The sequence below is a fragment of the Sinohyriopsis cumingii genome, chromosome 3 (assembly GCF_028554795.1).
Source record: "Sinohyriopsis cumingii isolate HCF-2022 chromosome 3, ASM2855479v2, whole genome shotgun sequence".
NCBI classification, from domain to species: domain Eukaryota; kingdom Metazoa; phylum Mollusca; class Bivalvia; order Unionida; family Unionidae; genus Sinohyriopsis; species Sinohyriopsis cumingii.
This window is the reverse complement of record NC_142963.1, coordinates 26,434,611-26,450,149: the sequence shown is the minus strand read 5'-3', so window position 1 is coordinate 26,450,149 and position 15,539 is coordinate 26,434,611. Positions and strand designations below refer to the sequence as shown.

At 34.2% G+C, this 15,539-nt stretch overlaps 1 protein-coding gene across 1 annotated transcript in view; it reads left to right on the top strand.

Moving 5' to 3' along the window:
* LOC149802582 (ubiquitin carboxyl-terminal hydrolase 22-like) overlaps nucleotides 1-15,287 on the top strand; it is a 45,081-nt gene extending 29,794 nt beyond the window's left edge. Inside the window, exons 11-13 of the mRNA XM_089951858.1 lie at nucleotides 772-935; nucleotides 3,758-3,907; nucleotides 8,542-15,287. Of these exons, the coding sequence (XP_089807984.1) occupies nucleotides 772-935; nucleotides 3,758-3,907; nucleotides 8,542-8,584 (357 nt within the window). The 3' untranslated portion in view covers nucleotides 8,585-15,287. The remainder of the gene's footprint in view (nucleotides 1-771; nucleotides 936-3,757; nucleotides 3,908-8,541) is intronic.
* The last annotated feature ends 252 nt before the right edge of the window (nucleotides 15,288-15,539 follow it).

Below are 15,539 nucleotides of genomic sequence, written 5' to 3'. Positions count from 1 at the left end.
CACTTGTTTTGAATGAGTTAGGGCAATGTATAGACAGGGCAGAGTCCATTGTGACCACATATAAATGATGGTAAATGTAAATGATTCCAAAGAACCTAAGACTTGTTTTTATCAAAGTTCTTCAAGCATGCCACTGTATACTCTAGGAAAATGTGTTGTCCTTATCTAATCCTGCATACTGAGTACATCACTTTTACATAATCCACCTAGTTCAAGCTTGTTTGAGGCAAAAACCATTTTACCCTGAGCAACTTTTTTAAAACATTTACAATTTTACATGTTCAAACTTACATGCTAAAGTTTAGGACCATATGGTGCAAGCAGCAGATAAGACCATGTCAAGGTGGACATTAGATGAGGCTCACTTACTCTTGTACATTTTTTATGCATGACAGGATCCAATCTGCATATTTCTAAAACTTTTTAGATTACCACAGGTATCAATATTGAAGAAAACACTGTTTAGAAAGAGTTTTCCAACAAAAATGAACTGCACAGATGTGATTGGCAATGCAAACATAGCAATTATTTATGGTCTGACAATTTTAAATATTTGCTGGAATGTGAGCAGAGATCCTGAATCCTTGCTAGCCAGTTTAAAATTGTTCCTCATGTTTTATAAAATATTAAACTGTGCAAAACATGCATTTTTGCATTTTCATTTTCAACTACTGGTATTTAGTGTTTCCATTATCACAGTAATATCTTAGCTCTATTGTTTTGCCCTTTCGTTATCTTATATGTTGTTGTTGTTGTTTTCTTTTTATCCAGCGATTTGAGCATTCCACGGGTTATCACAAGAAAATCGCAACCTACGTGTCTTTCCCTGAGGAGTTGGATATGACTCCTTTTATGTCCTCGTCTCGAAACAACAACAATGGATACTCACTGCAAGTTGTGCAGGAAGCTGCCAGGAGTCTTTCATGTGAAAACAAGTATGGCATATATTTCTTGAGAAATGTATTTATTAATTTTTTTATAAAATGAACTTTATTACAGCTATAAAAATGAAAGTATGATGTCTTTCTTGCCATCCTTATTACTTTTATGTGACATAAAATCAGTAAAACTGCATGAATAATCTTTACTTCAGTTAAAATATATAGTATCTCATTAACTCTTTACCTTCTGCAAGTACTTGCTGCCCTGCCTACTAAGCCTGATAAGCAGCCTGCCTTCTATCAGCTGTTTGTAGGCAGAACCCCAAAGCATCATAATGGTTGCCTGAGTGAGAGCTTCTTGAGTTAGTGCACATGCTGTCTTATATTTTCTGTATCAATCTTGTCCCATGTAAACTATGTAATTTAATGAAAATATAATTTTTAAACACTTACCAATGTTTTGTGTCACTCATTTCCACAACAAGTACATATAATCCACAGGAATCAATGTTTATATTCACATATAATAAAAAAATATACCTCAAGATATGTGTTTATAATGTATATTAGTTTACTTTTCTCACCACTGTTTTGCACAACAATGTGTCGACTATTTTATTGCAGATTTGGTAACATTTTTATGATACTGCCTGAAGCACATAAAAAGAAATCTATCTCCCTTGTATTTTCTTCTAAAATAAATGTTGCCCCTGAAACTGCTGTAAAGTCGTCCATGTTTACCTGTCTTGCGTGTTCCGACCAGATTTGATCGTCGCACGTTTCATCCTAGGATTCAGATAAATCTGAAATGTCACGTGACGAAACAGGACTTATACTAATGTCTGATCCTTCATCTTAAATCTGATTAAAATTAATATCATTTGCAATGTTATCACTTTCAAATCCTTGAAAACTTTCATCAGAATCATCGTCGGAATACATGAATGCTGACATTTTGTTTTACTGTCACCATTGACCTCATTTTCAATAGAATTTCCTGCTTATATGCTGTAAAACTACTAATAGAATACGTTCATCATTTTATGTAAGGACTGTTTTCATTGGCTAAATATTTTAAAAAAGAATGGATGTCTGTTATTTCATCCAATACAAAGCTTTAATATGAAATGTGTATATGCGTATCGGGGGTTTCCCAACCCTTGGCTGGAAATGCATGTATGAGCCAGCCAGGACAGAGAGAGTATTATTAGCAGCTTTTATATGCATCTCTTGGGTTACAAGGCTATTTTTATGGTCGCATATTTGCTTCAGCATAAGGTAAAGAGTTAATAATAATTTTTTTTTTTTAAGCTCTGTTGGTCATTGACGAGAAGGGCTTCTGGGATTTTTCTGTTGTTCAGTATCTGTCATCCATCCATTCATTAGCACTGTAAAACTACAACAAGGAGTGCCTTGAATCTTTACACTCATGTTCATCGCATGGTCCTGTTTGAAAATCAAATATAACCACCACAGCAGTCTTGAAATTTTGTTATCGCTGCTTTACCTGATTGGACAGTTATCAGTATGGGGTTTTCACGAAAGAACTTTTTATGGTATCTATTTGGAACTAAATGAATATGGTGCCAGTCTGATGTCCAGTATGATCAACACAGCAGCCACATGGAAAGACTTGTTATTGCTTATTGCTACTCTTATGTGGATGGTCATATAAACATCGGATTTCACTCACAGATTTCTTAATGTGTCTGGTTGGTCATGACTGAAAATAGTGTTAATGTGCTGCCCAGTATGACTACCATAGCAGCCATCTTGAAATTCTTGTTATCACTGCTCATCCTGAATGGACAGTCATATCAAAATGGGGTTTTTGCTTTAAAAGAACTTCTTAAGGTGTCTAGTTGATGCCAAATGAAAATGATGCTAGTCTGATATCCAAAAGAGGCCACCACAACAGCCGTCTTAAACATTTTGTTATTGTTACTCCTCTGGATGGTCATATCAGTATGAAGTTTTCACTAGATGCCTAGCTGGTTTTGTATGAAAATGGTTCCTTTGAGATGCAATATGGATGCCATAGTAGCCATCTTAAAAATCTTATTGTCACAACTTTACTTGAACAGAAAGTAGTTTTCACCAAAAGATTTTTTATGGTCTATTTGATCTTAAATGAAAATAGTGCTGATCTGATGTCCAGTGTGGCCAACACTGCTGCCATGGTGAAAATATTGTTATTGCTACTCCTCTGGAAGGGAAAGTCATATCCTTGAAATATTTTTATCTCCACTCCTCTCCAAATGGATGGCTGTATCAACTTCAGGTATTCACCAATAGAATTTGTATGAAATCTACATGAAAATTGTACGCATCATATATCCAATATGGCTGCCACAATGACTGTAGTAAAATTCTTGTTATCACTACAAACCCAGAATGGATGATCATTATGAAGTGGTTTTCACCAAGTCCTAAATGACAATGGTATCAGTCCTATATCCAGTATTCTACTTAGATGAGTCTCTTAAGAATCTTTGTGTCACTACTTCTCCCTGAATGGATGCTATTATGACATGGGCTTTTCACCTAAAGGCTTGTATGACTATATGTCTGTCAATAATTATAATAACTTATAATTTATAATTGTCCTAAATGAAAACTGTGCCCATACTTACATCCAATATGTGTACCAAAGCAGCTAATTTGAATCTTTTTAAGGGAAGAAATAGTTTCATTTTGAATTCCTGGAAATTATTTTCACCCATTAACTGTTCTTTCTCTGCATGGAAACATTTGAAAGAACAGGGATTGGTGGGTATGAAAATTGTGTTTAATTACAGGAGTAACTTTGAAGTTTTGCTAATAAAACTACTACCAACTCCATCTGTCAATATAATCATCATGTTGTACTGTTACAGGTATTCCTTGTTTGCTGTGGTAAATCATAGTGGAACAATAGAGTGCGGCCACTACACTTGCTATGTTCGGCAACATAAGGACCAGTGGTTTAAATGTGATGACCACTTGATCACAAAGGCCATGCCACAAGAGGTGCTCAACAGTGAAGGGTAGGCTCTTACCTAATTTTGTATTCTCATTCTTAGTTTTTCCATCACAACTTAGAATGTATTGCAAAGCAATTCTGAGCATGAGTCATTACTTTGCTCCCATGTCAAAAGTAGTGATACTTTGGTAGACCAAATATTCTCATTTTATACCAAAAAATTGTATTTGATAAAAAGTTTAAACTTTTTGCTTCATTCAACATATGTATTATTTTAACCTTCAAATTGTATTTTGCCACTTAGTATTAAAATAAAATGGGTTAAAAATAAAGAAGATAAGGGTATAATAGTGTGTCACGTTGATGATTTAGGAGGTATACAGAATAGTTTTGTTATTTTCATGAGGAGCTTTTCATAGAAAATCATTTAATTCCAGTGCATTTATCATAGTTTTTTTTGGTGGTTTTCCTAGAAACTCAGAGTTGTGAGATTGGTTACATCATTGGACCATTGCACTTGTTTTTGCATGCTGGCACTAAAGTGCAGTGAAGCTTATACACTATGTTTGTTGTCATAGTCAGTGAAGGCATTAACAAACGTACATCTTTGGATTTTTCAATCAGCTTCTCAAGCTACTGCTTATACAGTCACAAGACTTTATATGTATATACTCCCATGCCAAATACAGGTCACTGTGACCTACTTTTAGCATTTTGGTTTTCATGTACATTTCTAACTTTCTGTTAGGCAAACTTATGTTATTGCCTTTCATCTGTTTTCTGTCATCTGTCAGCAATTGCTTCTTGCCAACCTGGAGGCCATTTTTCTAATCTGACTTTAATCATACATGGAATATAGGTTTAGATTATCCAAAACTTGGATGATTTCAGATATATGCAAGATCTATGCATATTAAGAAGGTGATCTTACATGTGACTGGCTAAGCCTGTTGCCCCCATGGAGACCATATCTCATGTTCATCAAGCTTGAAATATGGGAATATGTTCTCAGAGGAATTTGATAATAAGCAAGATTCATGCATATTAATGAGGTGATATTGCATCTTTTGTTAAATAGTCTTGTATTATATTGGATGAGTTTGCTTATGAGTAAAACTTATTTTTTATCTTATTGTTCAATGGTATTTTGTTTCAGGTTGGTAAATAACCTTATGTCATCCTTTTTTTAAGTTGAGTTCTGTAAAGAGTGAGACAAGTGCATATCAATGAAATTCTGCATCTGATTGGCTGAGCTTGTTACCTTTCTAGTTTTAGAGACCATATTTATTAATCAGTTACAGTAAAACTTGGTTTATATCATCAAGATCTTAAATAATGCTATTATGAGCAAGAGACCATGCATATTAATTATGCCATTATTTTTGGAAAATAGGTAAAAGTGAACATGGTATAATGTTTTGGAGATAGTTACATAGGGTTATGTTCTAGCAATACTTAAGAAGCCTGCTTGGTGAAATGGTCAACTATTAAGTTATGTGAGCAGTAACAGTCCCACATTGGCCTTTGTTTACATTCAGGTCAGTTTCTAGGAAACTGTTGCTTGTACAGTCATGAATATGACTGCTGATATATCCTTATTTATAATAGTTTCCATAACAAAAGTATGTCACTGTGTCATACTTTTCATGCATCAGTGATGTGTCCTTTTTGTGTTTAGAATAGTTTCTGGGACTATGTTGTTTATACAGTCATGAAACCAGACCTGTTTTCACACTGTAAGCTGTACTACACAACCATGCCAGAAATAAGTCATTGTGACCTACTTTTCTCACTCAACTTTTCTTTGAACACTGTTGCTTGTACAGTTATGAAAATAGATATTTGCATGCACCCTTTAGAAAAATACACTGTTTATACAAAACAAAATTCATGCTCCAGTAATCATGCTTACATTTCTTCACAGACAATTGTTTCCTCATTCTTAATGTTACATTTGTTCATCTAGAGGAGTGCTACAGCACACTATCACTGTTTCTGCCAGTTCATGCATTTGTGTGATTTGTGCAAAGTAGACACAAGGACCTATCAAGAAAGAGATTTAATAAACCAGAAGTGGCAAATGCAAAAATGTCAATTTATTTAACTTTTGATTTCATATCACAGAGCATTAAATGTTCAGATTGCTCAATTTGCGTTTTTGTGAAAATGAACAAAATCCATCAAGTGATTTTTTTAATTGCACATGTCACTATGCTCTATTTTTCTCCCCCTCTCCTAGACATGTATGAGATCACTACTCATTATATCCATTATTATTATATATTTCATAGTAAGGTATAGAAATATATCGGTGGAAGGAAAAATTATATAGCTGGTGGCAATACACATTTTATTGCCACTGTGCCCATATCACTTTTGGAACTACCTTTGTTTCCCGTTCAGGAAATATATCTGCATTTATGTATGTTATTCCCTTTCTCCCTCCGCATCAGGATGAATCGATCCTAAAATGTGTCACCTGTAGACCCAGCAGTGTACACCTGTAGACCCAGTAGTGTATATTTATGCAATCATTGAAGTGCCTTCAAGATATGCCTAAAAATGAACTCCAAAACAGCAAAAAGTAGACTTCAGGTGTTACCTTTTTATAATTAGTGCTCTGCATCAATCATGGAAACTGTCTATGACTGAACATGACAGGTGACCTATACAGTATTGTATACCTGTATAGTACACCTGTAATAATGTACAATAAATGGTGCACATTTTTAAGAAAACAGATTATAATTAAAAGTAGCAACAATTAATTTTTAATATCGATTTTAACTTGCATCAGAAATTCATTTTTGAAAAAATAGGTAAATCAGGCATTAATTAGTGTTTATTGCAGGCAGAAATTAAGTGACAATCAGAAATTGGATACAGTGTCAGCTACAGAACTAGTCTGCAAGCTTTCGAATGCCAAACAAAATATTCCCATTTGAATGTGGGAGTAACAAAATTAAAAATTTAATTCAGTCATTAAAATCATTGTTTAAAGATGTTATGATGTGAAGTCCTTGAGATTCAACCTGTTTGTGATGTTTCTACATTACCCCACCCCAGCATTACCAATCTGCACATGAAATGTGTTAAAAAATAAAAATGTCTTTTTTCCTGTGAATAGTCATTAATTTGACAAAATGCACACCTTGAAGAATGATATGTACAAGCATCAGTGCTCAGAGATAAAAAATTTTAGACCCAGGCCCAGGGCTGGTGACTTTAAAAAAAATCATAGTCTGGACTACAATTAAATGCCTCTGACCAGTATGGGTGGTAATTCTTATCAACACACATCAACTTTGGTTCAAGTCCCAGGTTTACCCAACATGGGTATGCGAGAATGCTTGCTAGTAGCTTCCCATGGGTCATTGGTTCTTCTTGGGGATTTTTTTCTGGGGTTTTCCTCCACCAGATGTGCTGGCTGGCTTGTATAACCTATCATGTGCTGAAAAATGTTGCTAAGCCCACAAGAATGACAAAAAAGGATACGATAACACTAGTGAGCAGGTTGATAAAACCCACAAAAGCTGAGATGAAAGTCACACAGAAGTGAAACCTGAGATGAAGAATTGGATTCCATAATGGTGAGAAAAAGAAGAAAACATTATCACGCTGTCAAGAAATTGTTTGAAAGCTGAAACTTCAAAAAGGCTGATTCTGATGTTTTAGGGGCATAAAATGGTAGACTTTAACTTCTCCCGTACTGTTAGAGTATGGCTGGAGTAATCAGAGAGGAGAATAGTCAGGTAATGATGGTTATTTATTTGGTTTTTTCATGTAAACAGCATGTACAATAGACCTTGCAAATGTTCCTTTTATTATGAGGCTGGCCTGTTAAGATCATACCATCAGCCCACTTATTAAAATGAAATGCACCAGTTGGTCCCATTTTTTGTCAGATCTGGCTGATACAATGTATCATCAAAAGTGCATCCACCAGACCTACTTTTTGTTGAGTGGAAAGTTAGACCTAGCTGTTACATCTACTTTTCAGCTGCTATCTTTTTCTTTATAAGCCAATTCACTGACATGCTGTTGTGCCATTTTGACTTGTGGTCTAGGTCACAGTTGTAAAAAATATGGCACTTTAGTTAAAGTTTTGCATTTGCAGAACGCCTTGATGGATTTTCTTCATGTTTTGAATGAATCATTACGAAGCAAGGATATTTTATTATGTGACCTGTGCACATTTGACCAGGGGGTTAAGGTCACAGCCAATTAAATTTTTTACATTTGTTTGTATTTCTTTAACCTGTTGAAGGATTTCTTTTCATACTTAGTTTGATTCATTATGAATCTTAAGACAGTTCATTCTGCTACACTCATCCTGTTGACCATGTGGTCAAGGTCACATTTTTCATCAATGCATTGAGGATAGTCTTGATATACAGGCCCTGGCTTTCTGCACTTCATTGAATATATATACCATTGATGTTTATGAAAGTTGATTGGGCTCTATTGTTTAAACTGGATATAATGATTCATCCTGAACAGTGCACCATCACCATATCAAAAGTAAATATGACCTACATCAACCCCTTTGTTGTCTTTTTCATCACTTGGTATTGATTTTGTTGAGTATTTACAGATACTCTTGTGATGGCCTTTATTTCTTGTTTTCCCTTAAAATTGCATTGCACTTTATATTTTTTGTAGCTTATTGACTGAAAACGTTTTCTTTATCTTTTGCAGGTACTTATTATTCTACCACAAACAGATTCTGGAGTACTCTTGACCCTGTTTTGCTGTCGTATAGTTCCCTAAGAGCCAAAATGAAGATCTTCATCCCTAAGAGCCAAAATGAAGACCTAGTTCCCAAAGAGCCAAAAAGAATGACAAAACTAAATCTGAATCTCTACATTCTTAGCATTGTTTTTTTTGGGGGGTACTTTTTGTTCATGGAACATAGTACAAACTGAAGATAATTATTATAGTACAAATCACAACCCTGCCCTTGTCAACCTCCTGTGATTTCTGTATGTTTATAATCAGTATTTACCTTTGTTATGCTCATAGGCCTTTTTGTCATCAAGATATTCACATATCAGGAAGGAATATCTGCATTCCTAAGATACAGGGAAAATATTTGAGTACCAAAAAAAAGGGGTGATGATGATGACAATAATAATAATGATAATACTTATCTTAGTCTGAGATTAGTCATTTTGTATCCTTAGAGCCATATTCAACATAACTCTTTACTTAAAAAATTGTTATTTTGTTGAATTTCACAAAGCATGACAATAAGTTCAGTGAGATTTACTGAAGCCATAAAGCTAACTGGTAACAAGACACCAGGCATGCATAGCCGTAAGTTCATGTGAAACTTACTGAAGCAGTAAAGCTAAATGGTAACAAGACACCAGGCATGCAAGGCGGTAAGTTCCAGTGAGATTTACTGAAGCCATAAAGCTAAATGGTAACAAGACACCAGGCATGCAAGGCAGTAAGTTCCAGTGAGATTTACTGAAGCCATAAAGCTAACTGGTACCAAGACACCAGGAATGCAAGGCAGTAAGTTCCAGTGAGATTTACTGAAGCCATAAAGCTAACTGGTACCAAGACACCAGGAATGCAAGGCGGTAAGTTCCAGTGAGATTTACTGAAGCCATAAAGCTAACTGGTACCAAGACACAGGAATGCAAGGCGGTAAGTTCCAGTGAGATTTACTGAAGCCATAAAGCTAACTGGTACCAAGACACCAGGAATGCAAGGCGGTAAGTTCCAGTGAGACTTACTGAAGCCATAAAACTAACTGGTACCAAGACACCAGGAATGCAAGGCGGTAAGTTCCAGGAAAATTGTAATGATCTAGGCAGATTTTAGCATTTGCTTTCCTTGCATGCATCATGCTTGAATCAAGACGTGGTTAGTGACAGATTTTTGTTTAAAAACATTTTGACTAAGAAAAAGAGAGTGTGTGTGCTTGTTAAGCCAGTGGAAATATCATGTCAAATACAGTACATGAAAAATCAGTGCCATATTTACTAAAAACAACAATATGACAATATTCTGAAAGTTTCTATAAAATGTTGAGTAGTTAATAGTTGTCAGTGTGATACAATTTGGTATTTTGGACTTGTGTCTTTCTAGGAATTTTCAAAGGATCAGAGGTTATCTGTAACTTTTGAAGATGATAATTCATTTTTCTGGAAATGCAATCACAAAATTTCTCAAGAGGCAGAAGACTTTTTAGTATCTTGATCTTTTGTAATTCGTAGACCAAATTCGATGTCTGTATACCATATATACTCTCTTATAAGTTTGGTCAAATTTGCAAACTGCATAGACAAATGTCTGCCATCATATAATGCAGTTGGATCATGGTCTTTGCAGTTTGTTAATAGAAATTGGTGGAAAAAAACAGTATAGACCCAGATCTGCAGGCACATTATGTGACTGCAGATCTGGATCTATGTTGTTTGCAGTTGGACTTATAATTGAGTCCGGTGCATAGACCATTTTCTCAGTGTTGAATATTACATTTCACTGCATTGTAAGAGTTTTGTATGCAATTAACGAGTTCAAGTTGATGTTTACAGTGAAATTTCTACATTCAGCATACAAGATGTTTGCCTTTCATTCTTTATACATGGTTTGTTATCCAGACAAAAATGATTTAATATAATCATGTCCAACGTAAGAAACATTTTATTTTGTGTTAACTTGTCCTTCATTCCTTTTGGAAGGACTGTCTTTGATCTAAACTTTTATCATTTTATCCAAAACTCACAAGAGTTTGTGTTGGAATTCCCATTCATTTTCAGTTACAGAGGTTTGAGTGACTTACTTGTACAAAAGGAATTAAACATAATGCCTAAATACGAAAAAATGTTTTTACAAAGAAAACATTTGCTTGAGATCTCTGATTTGTTAATTTGTGATATTCAAATGGATTTACATGTAAATCTTTTTCTTTGAAGCAGGGTGTAAAATTGAATGAATATCATTAATTCAAATACCTGTTATGTTGTCAAAAATAAAATCATTTTTATATGAAGATGCTGATGTAATGTCAAATCATCAAGCAGATATTACTGTACTTATTAGCATTATTGACTGTCACCATAGAAATTTTATGTACACCCATAAGAGCTGCAAATTGCATGCTGATGTCATTTCAGATCATACATCTATACAGGGTAGCCTTATTGACTCCCCCCATAGGTACTTCCATAATTATATATACAAGAGTGGACAAAAATAAAGTCTTTACTAGGGTTGGGGAGGTATCATTGATCCAGATATATGAGATAGAGAAAGAAGTAGCTAGCTGCTTGTGTAGTCAGAGCCTATAATAAAGATGTATGGAACATATTTGACCTTACTCATTTTAATCTTAACAGTAAAAGTAAAAACATAAATGTCAAAAATATCAGATATCAAGATTTGAGCAGCAGAAATTTACAGAGTTTTGAAGAGACTTTAAAGGATCACACAAGGGCCCCAGAGATCATACACATTTCATGGTCACCGAAAAATGATGGCATGGAATATTATTCAATAGGGTGCCAGTGGTCATACAAATTTCATGGTTGGAAAAAATGATGACTTGGCAGTTTAACTTTCATTGGACCATTCAGTAGGGCCTCAGTGTTCATACAAATTTGATTGACCAGAATGAGTTTCAGTTGATGTTTACAGTGAAATTTGTACACTTGAGTGATATTTGTATTTTCCACCATGTTTGATACTGTCTCTTGACTAATCAGACTTTGACCTTTCATTGATGGAATTTAGTTGATGCTTCACTGTATTACTCTTTGTAAGGCTTCTAATTCTCGTCACAGTCAGTCATACCAGTCTGCTTACTGTTATCTATGGCAAACGTGCTCCTATTGCCAAGGTGAATCATATTTATAAATAAATATATCTTGCATTGCTGCACTTAATCAACCTTCATTTTTCAGATTTAACAACTTTACCATGTGCACGCCTTAATTTTATGCTTTTTTGAAGTTAGTCATTTGGGCATTGATCAGTAATATAATAAATGTATATGACATTGTGGTTATCTGATTCATTGGGATGATTCTTCCTTTTTTGTCCTTCTGTCACCTCTTCTGGGTTTTATAAGCGCTGAGGCTGCATTTTATTTTAACATTGAATCTTGGGGGTCAGGTTTTCCAAACAAATTTTGAAAACACACTTGGGACATGTAACTAGTTTAAGAACACATTCTCCTTTTTCTCTTGAATGGCCAAGATAGTGACACAAGCTGGTAGGTCAGATATTAGAAAATATTAAAGCAATTTGTGATTTATATGGAAGTTTTGTATTTATTATTATAGTATTCCAAGGCTTACGTTTTTATGTCAGAAAGCATCAGGTTAAAATGATGGCAATTATGGACAGTGTTGATCATTGGCAGAATTTTATGACCCTTGTGTTATTTTCTTGGAGCTTAATATGATTGTGCAGTTTGTATGCACTGCTCTTGCATGAATTGAATATTTCTCAAGTTCTGATCTCAGAATGCTGAAAGGGAAAATGTTAATCTGATGCGTCATTTCTTGTGGAATGGGGGATTTGTTTTTCATCTTTATCTAGGGAATAAAATTAACACTCTAGCATGCATATTAGTTATTGAATTTGGATTTTTCTGCAACCAGAATGTAAATGATCATTAATCAATTACTGGTCGACTTCATTACTAGTTGATTCTTTTTATGCTGTATCTTTGTATTAAGTTGATTACCATATATATGGATTTATAGGTTAAGTCCAACTGCAGACTGCAAAGACCCAAATCTGCTGTCGTATAATATGTCAGCAAATATGGATCTTTGTAGTTTGTTAAGAGTAATCAGTGGAGCAAACAACATAGAGCCTGACCTGCCAGCTCATTATTTTATGGCAGATTAGGGTCTATATTGTTGGCAGTTGAACCTGACTTATAATTGAGTATATATGGTATTTGTATGTACCCAACATTTGATGATATATTTCTTTAGCATCCATTTTTGCTTGTATTTTTCCACTGCACAAAGAGCTGACAAATTTTGTCATCCTTGGTATTGTATTGTTTCCATTTTAAAAAATATTCTCAAAAGAAAGAAAAGCGTTCCAAATTTCACATATTCTCAAGGCTTTGAAAAGATAGATTGAGTGGGTCAGTTGTTCCCAGGATTGTGATAAACTAGAATATCTGTGTTGCAGGCAAGCATGTGTTATTTTGTACGGGTTTTTCATATTATTTCTGCTCATGTAACAGTAAAGACATATCTTTATTTCGGGAATTAGTTAAATTGCCCATCAGAAAACTGTGATATATTTACATACACAAAATGTCCTGGAATTAAAACGCTTGAAGTGTTTATCCATGACTCGACCAAGTGTACATATTTTAGTTCAGCATTTAATGTGCCACAATTCTATTGAACAAATCATTAGAAACTAACTTGCTTTTATGTATTTTGAGAATTCTGTAAATATTTTATGCTTGTGTGTGTTAATGTACCCAAATGCAATGTGAAGAAGTACTAAAACTGTCCAGATTATTTCAAAAGTTTTGCATGTACAGCAGTGTGACTTTCCCCATAATAATGGATTATTTATTGTGGTTCAGTATATATATATATATATATATATATATATATATATATATATATATATATATATATAATATATATATATACACACATACATATATACACATGCATATATATAAATATATAAAACGAGATGTAGCTATCTACGCTGTGGCTAGTCTTCTCCAGATCATGTGTTCTAACATTTTTGTATCTGTAATAAAATGGAATATCAGCATTTTCCAAAGCAAGCATGTGGAAGTGTGCTCAGTGCTGTATCAAGAAAACTAGGGGAAGGTATGAATTCAAAGAACATAGCTGTTAAGTGTCTAACTCTTCTAGGCTATTTACAGATTTTATTTTGAGGTTTTCTCCTTTTTTTTTCCTTTTTTTTTTTTAACAAGCATACTCCATTAAAATTAAAATGATCGTTGCAAAAACCAAGAAAAAAAGAAAGGTGCTAGTGCATGAAGCATGCATTATTGGTGTTATGTCACAGTTGTCGTAAACATATTTAGATTATTTTATTTGGTCATTTGATAGGATAGGGTAATACATTCTTAGAAGAAGTAGGGTTTTTTCATGGCTAGACTAAGACAGTAAATAAGTTGATTACAAATTGGAAGCTGAATTTAGAAATTATAGATTAACCTTTGATAAATAAGGGAATGGGTCAGATCCATTAAAAATCATAGACTTGTAGTGTAATTAAGTTGACTTTCAAACTGGAGTTTTAGAGCAAGGGCTATAGTTAAGGTAGATTTTATGTTCTAATCAGACATGGTCTGAACTTCACCAACAGATCTCAAGTATAGATATGTATTTAAGTCCAACACCCAGTGAACTGATTGGTTGTTGTTTTTGTTGTAGGGTTTAACGCAATTTTTCAGCACAAGATAGGCTATACATGGCAGCCAGTATAAATGGTGGAGGAAGAACCCTGGAAAATCCCGGAAAGAACCACCAACCTACAAGAAGCTACTGGCAAGCTTTCTCACATACCCACTTTGGCCGAACCCGAGACTTGAACCCACACGGAAGGAGGTGAGATGACAGTGATCCATAATGGTTAACACTTTAAACCACTTGACCACCCGGGGCCCCTGAACTGATTGGTTGAAATTTATTCCAAATGAAAATTGACCATCCAAATGCCTTGAGGTTAGACCCACACTTGTGTTGGTGAAATTAGGTCCTGGATTTAACAAAAAAATTACATAAGTTGTGCTTTAAACATCAGTCTTAAATCAAGACAACTGTTGGTGAACATGGGACCAGATGTATAGGGTTGCTTTAACTGAGAATATAGATAAATATTATGAGTAATTTTTTTTTCTTCTTCAGAAGCAAGTTTTTGGGAATTAGTGGTTCTACCTGGTGAATTAAGTTCGCATTTGAGAGATTGGAATCACACATTGGTTTACCTACTTGATCAAATATATTGAATAATATTTTTACAAAATTTTATTGAAGAAAATGTTTATAGAAGCACTTTTCCATCAAAATACAGTGTTCCTTATAATCCTTCATTACCTCACAAGGTTTGATTTTCTCTTGTGATGGATTCTTCTGTGTATGTTGACAGCTTATTAGGTCCTGATTACATAAGAAAAGAAAGCATGTTTTTTTTATCTTGATGAAATTACTTGCTTATGCTATTAAACAGTGTCAGGTGTCCACTTAGAATCAGGGCATGTTTTACTCAGTAGACTAAGTGACAAGGGTTAAAGGTTGTAAATTAACAATGAATTATGTTTTTTTCCATGTATGTGTGTATTGTGTATTTGTTAATTCGGCTATATGCCAGTAGTGTGTTTGTGTGCTCAAAATGTTCAATATGGGTGATTGTGTGCTGATTATTGGCTACAGATTTGTAGTTTTGATAATGCCAATAAAGGATAACAAAAACACCTTTGTTTGTTTTTTTTTTAATCTGAATTTTATAAGTGTTTCAGAGAGAATGCATTTTAGCTCACTACAAAAATCTACAACCAAGTTAGTGACAATGATCAGTATTTTGAAGCAGTATTTAATAAACTGAAGAAAGTAGGTCACAGCAAACAAGTTTTTGTGTGCATTACACCCCAACAAATATGCCCAAGTTTCAGTATCAGTGGCAATAGTTGAAAATTGATTATCCTAGGTATAAATTTCAGATGA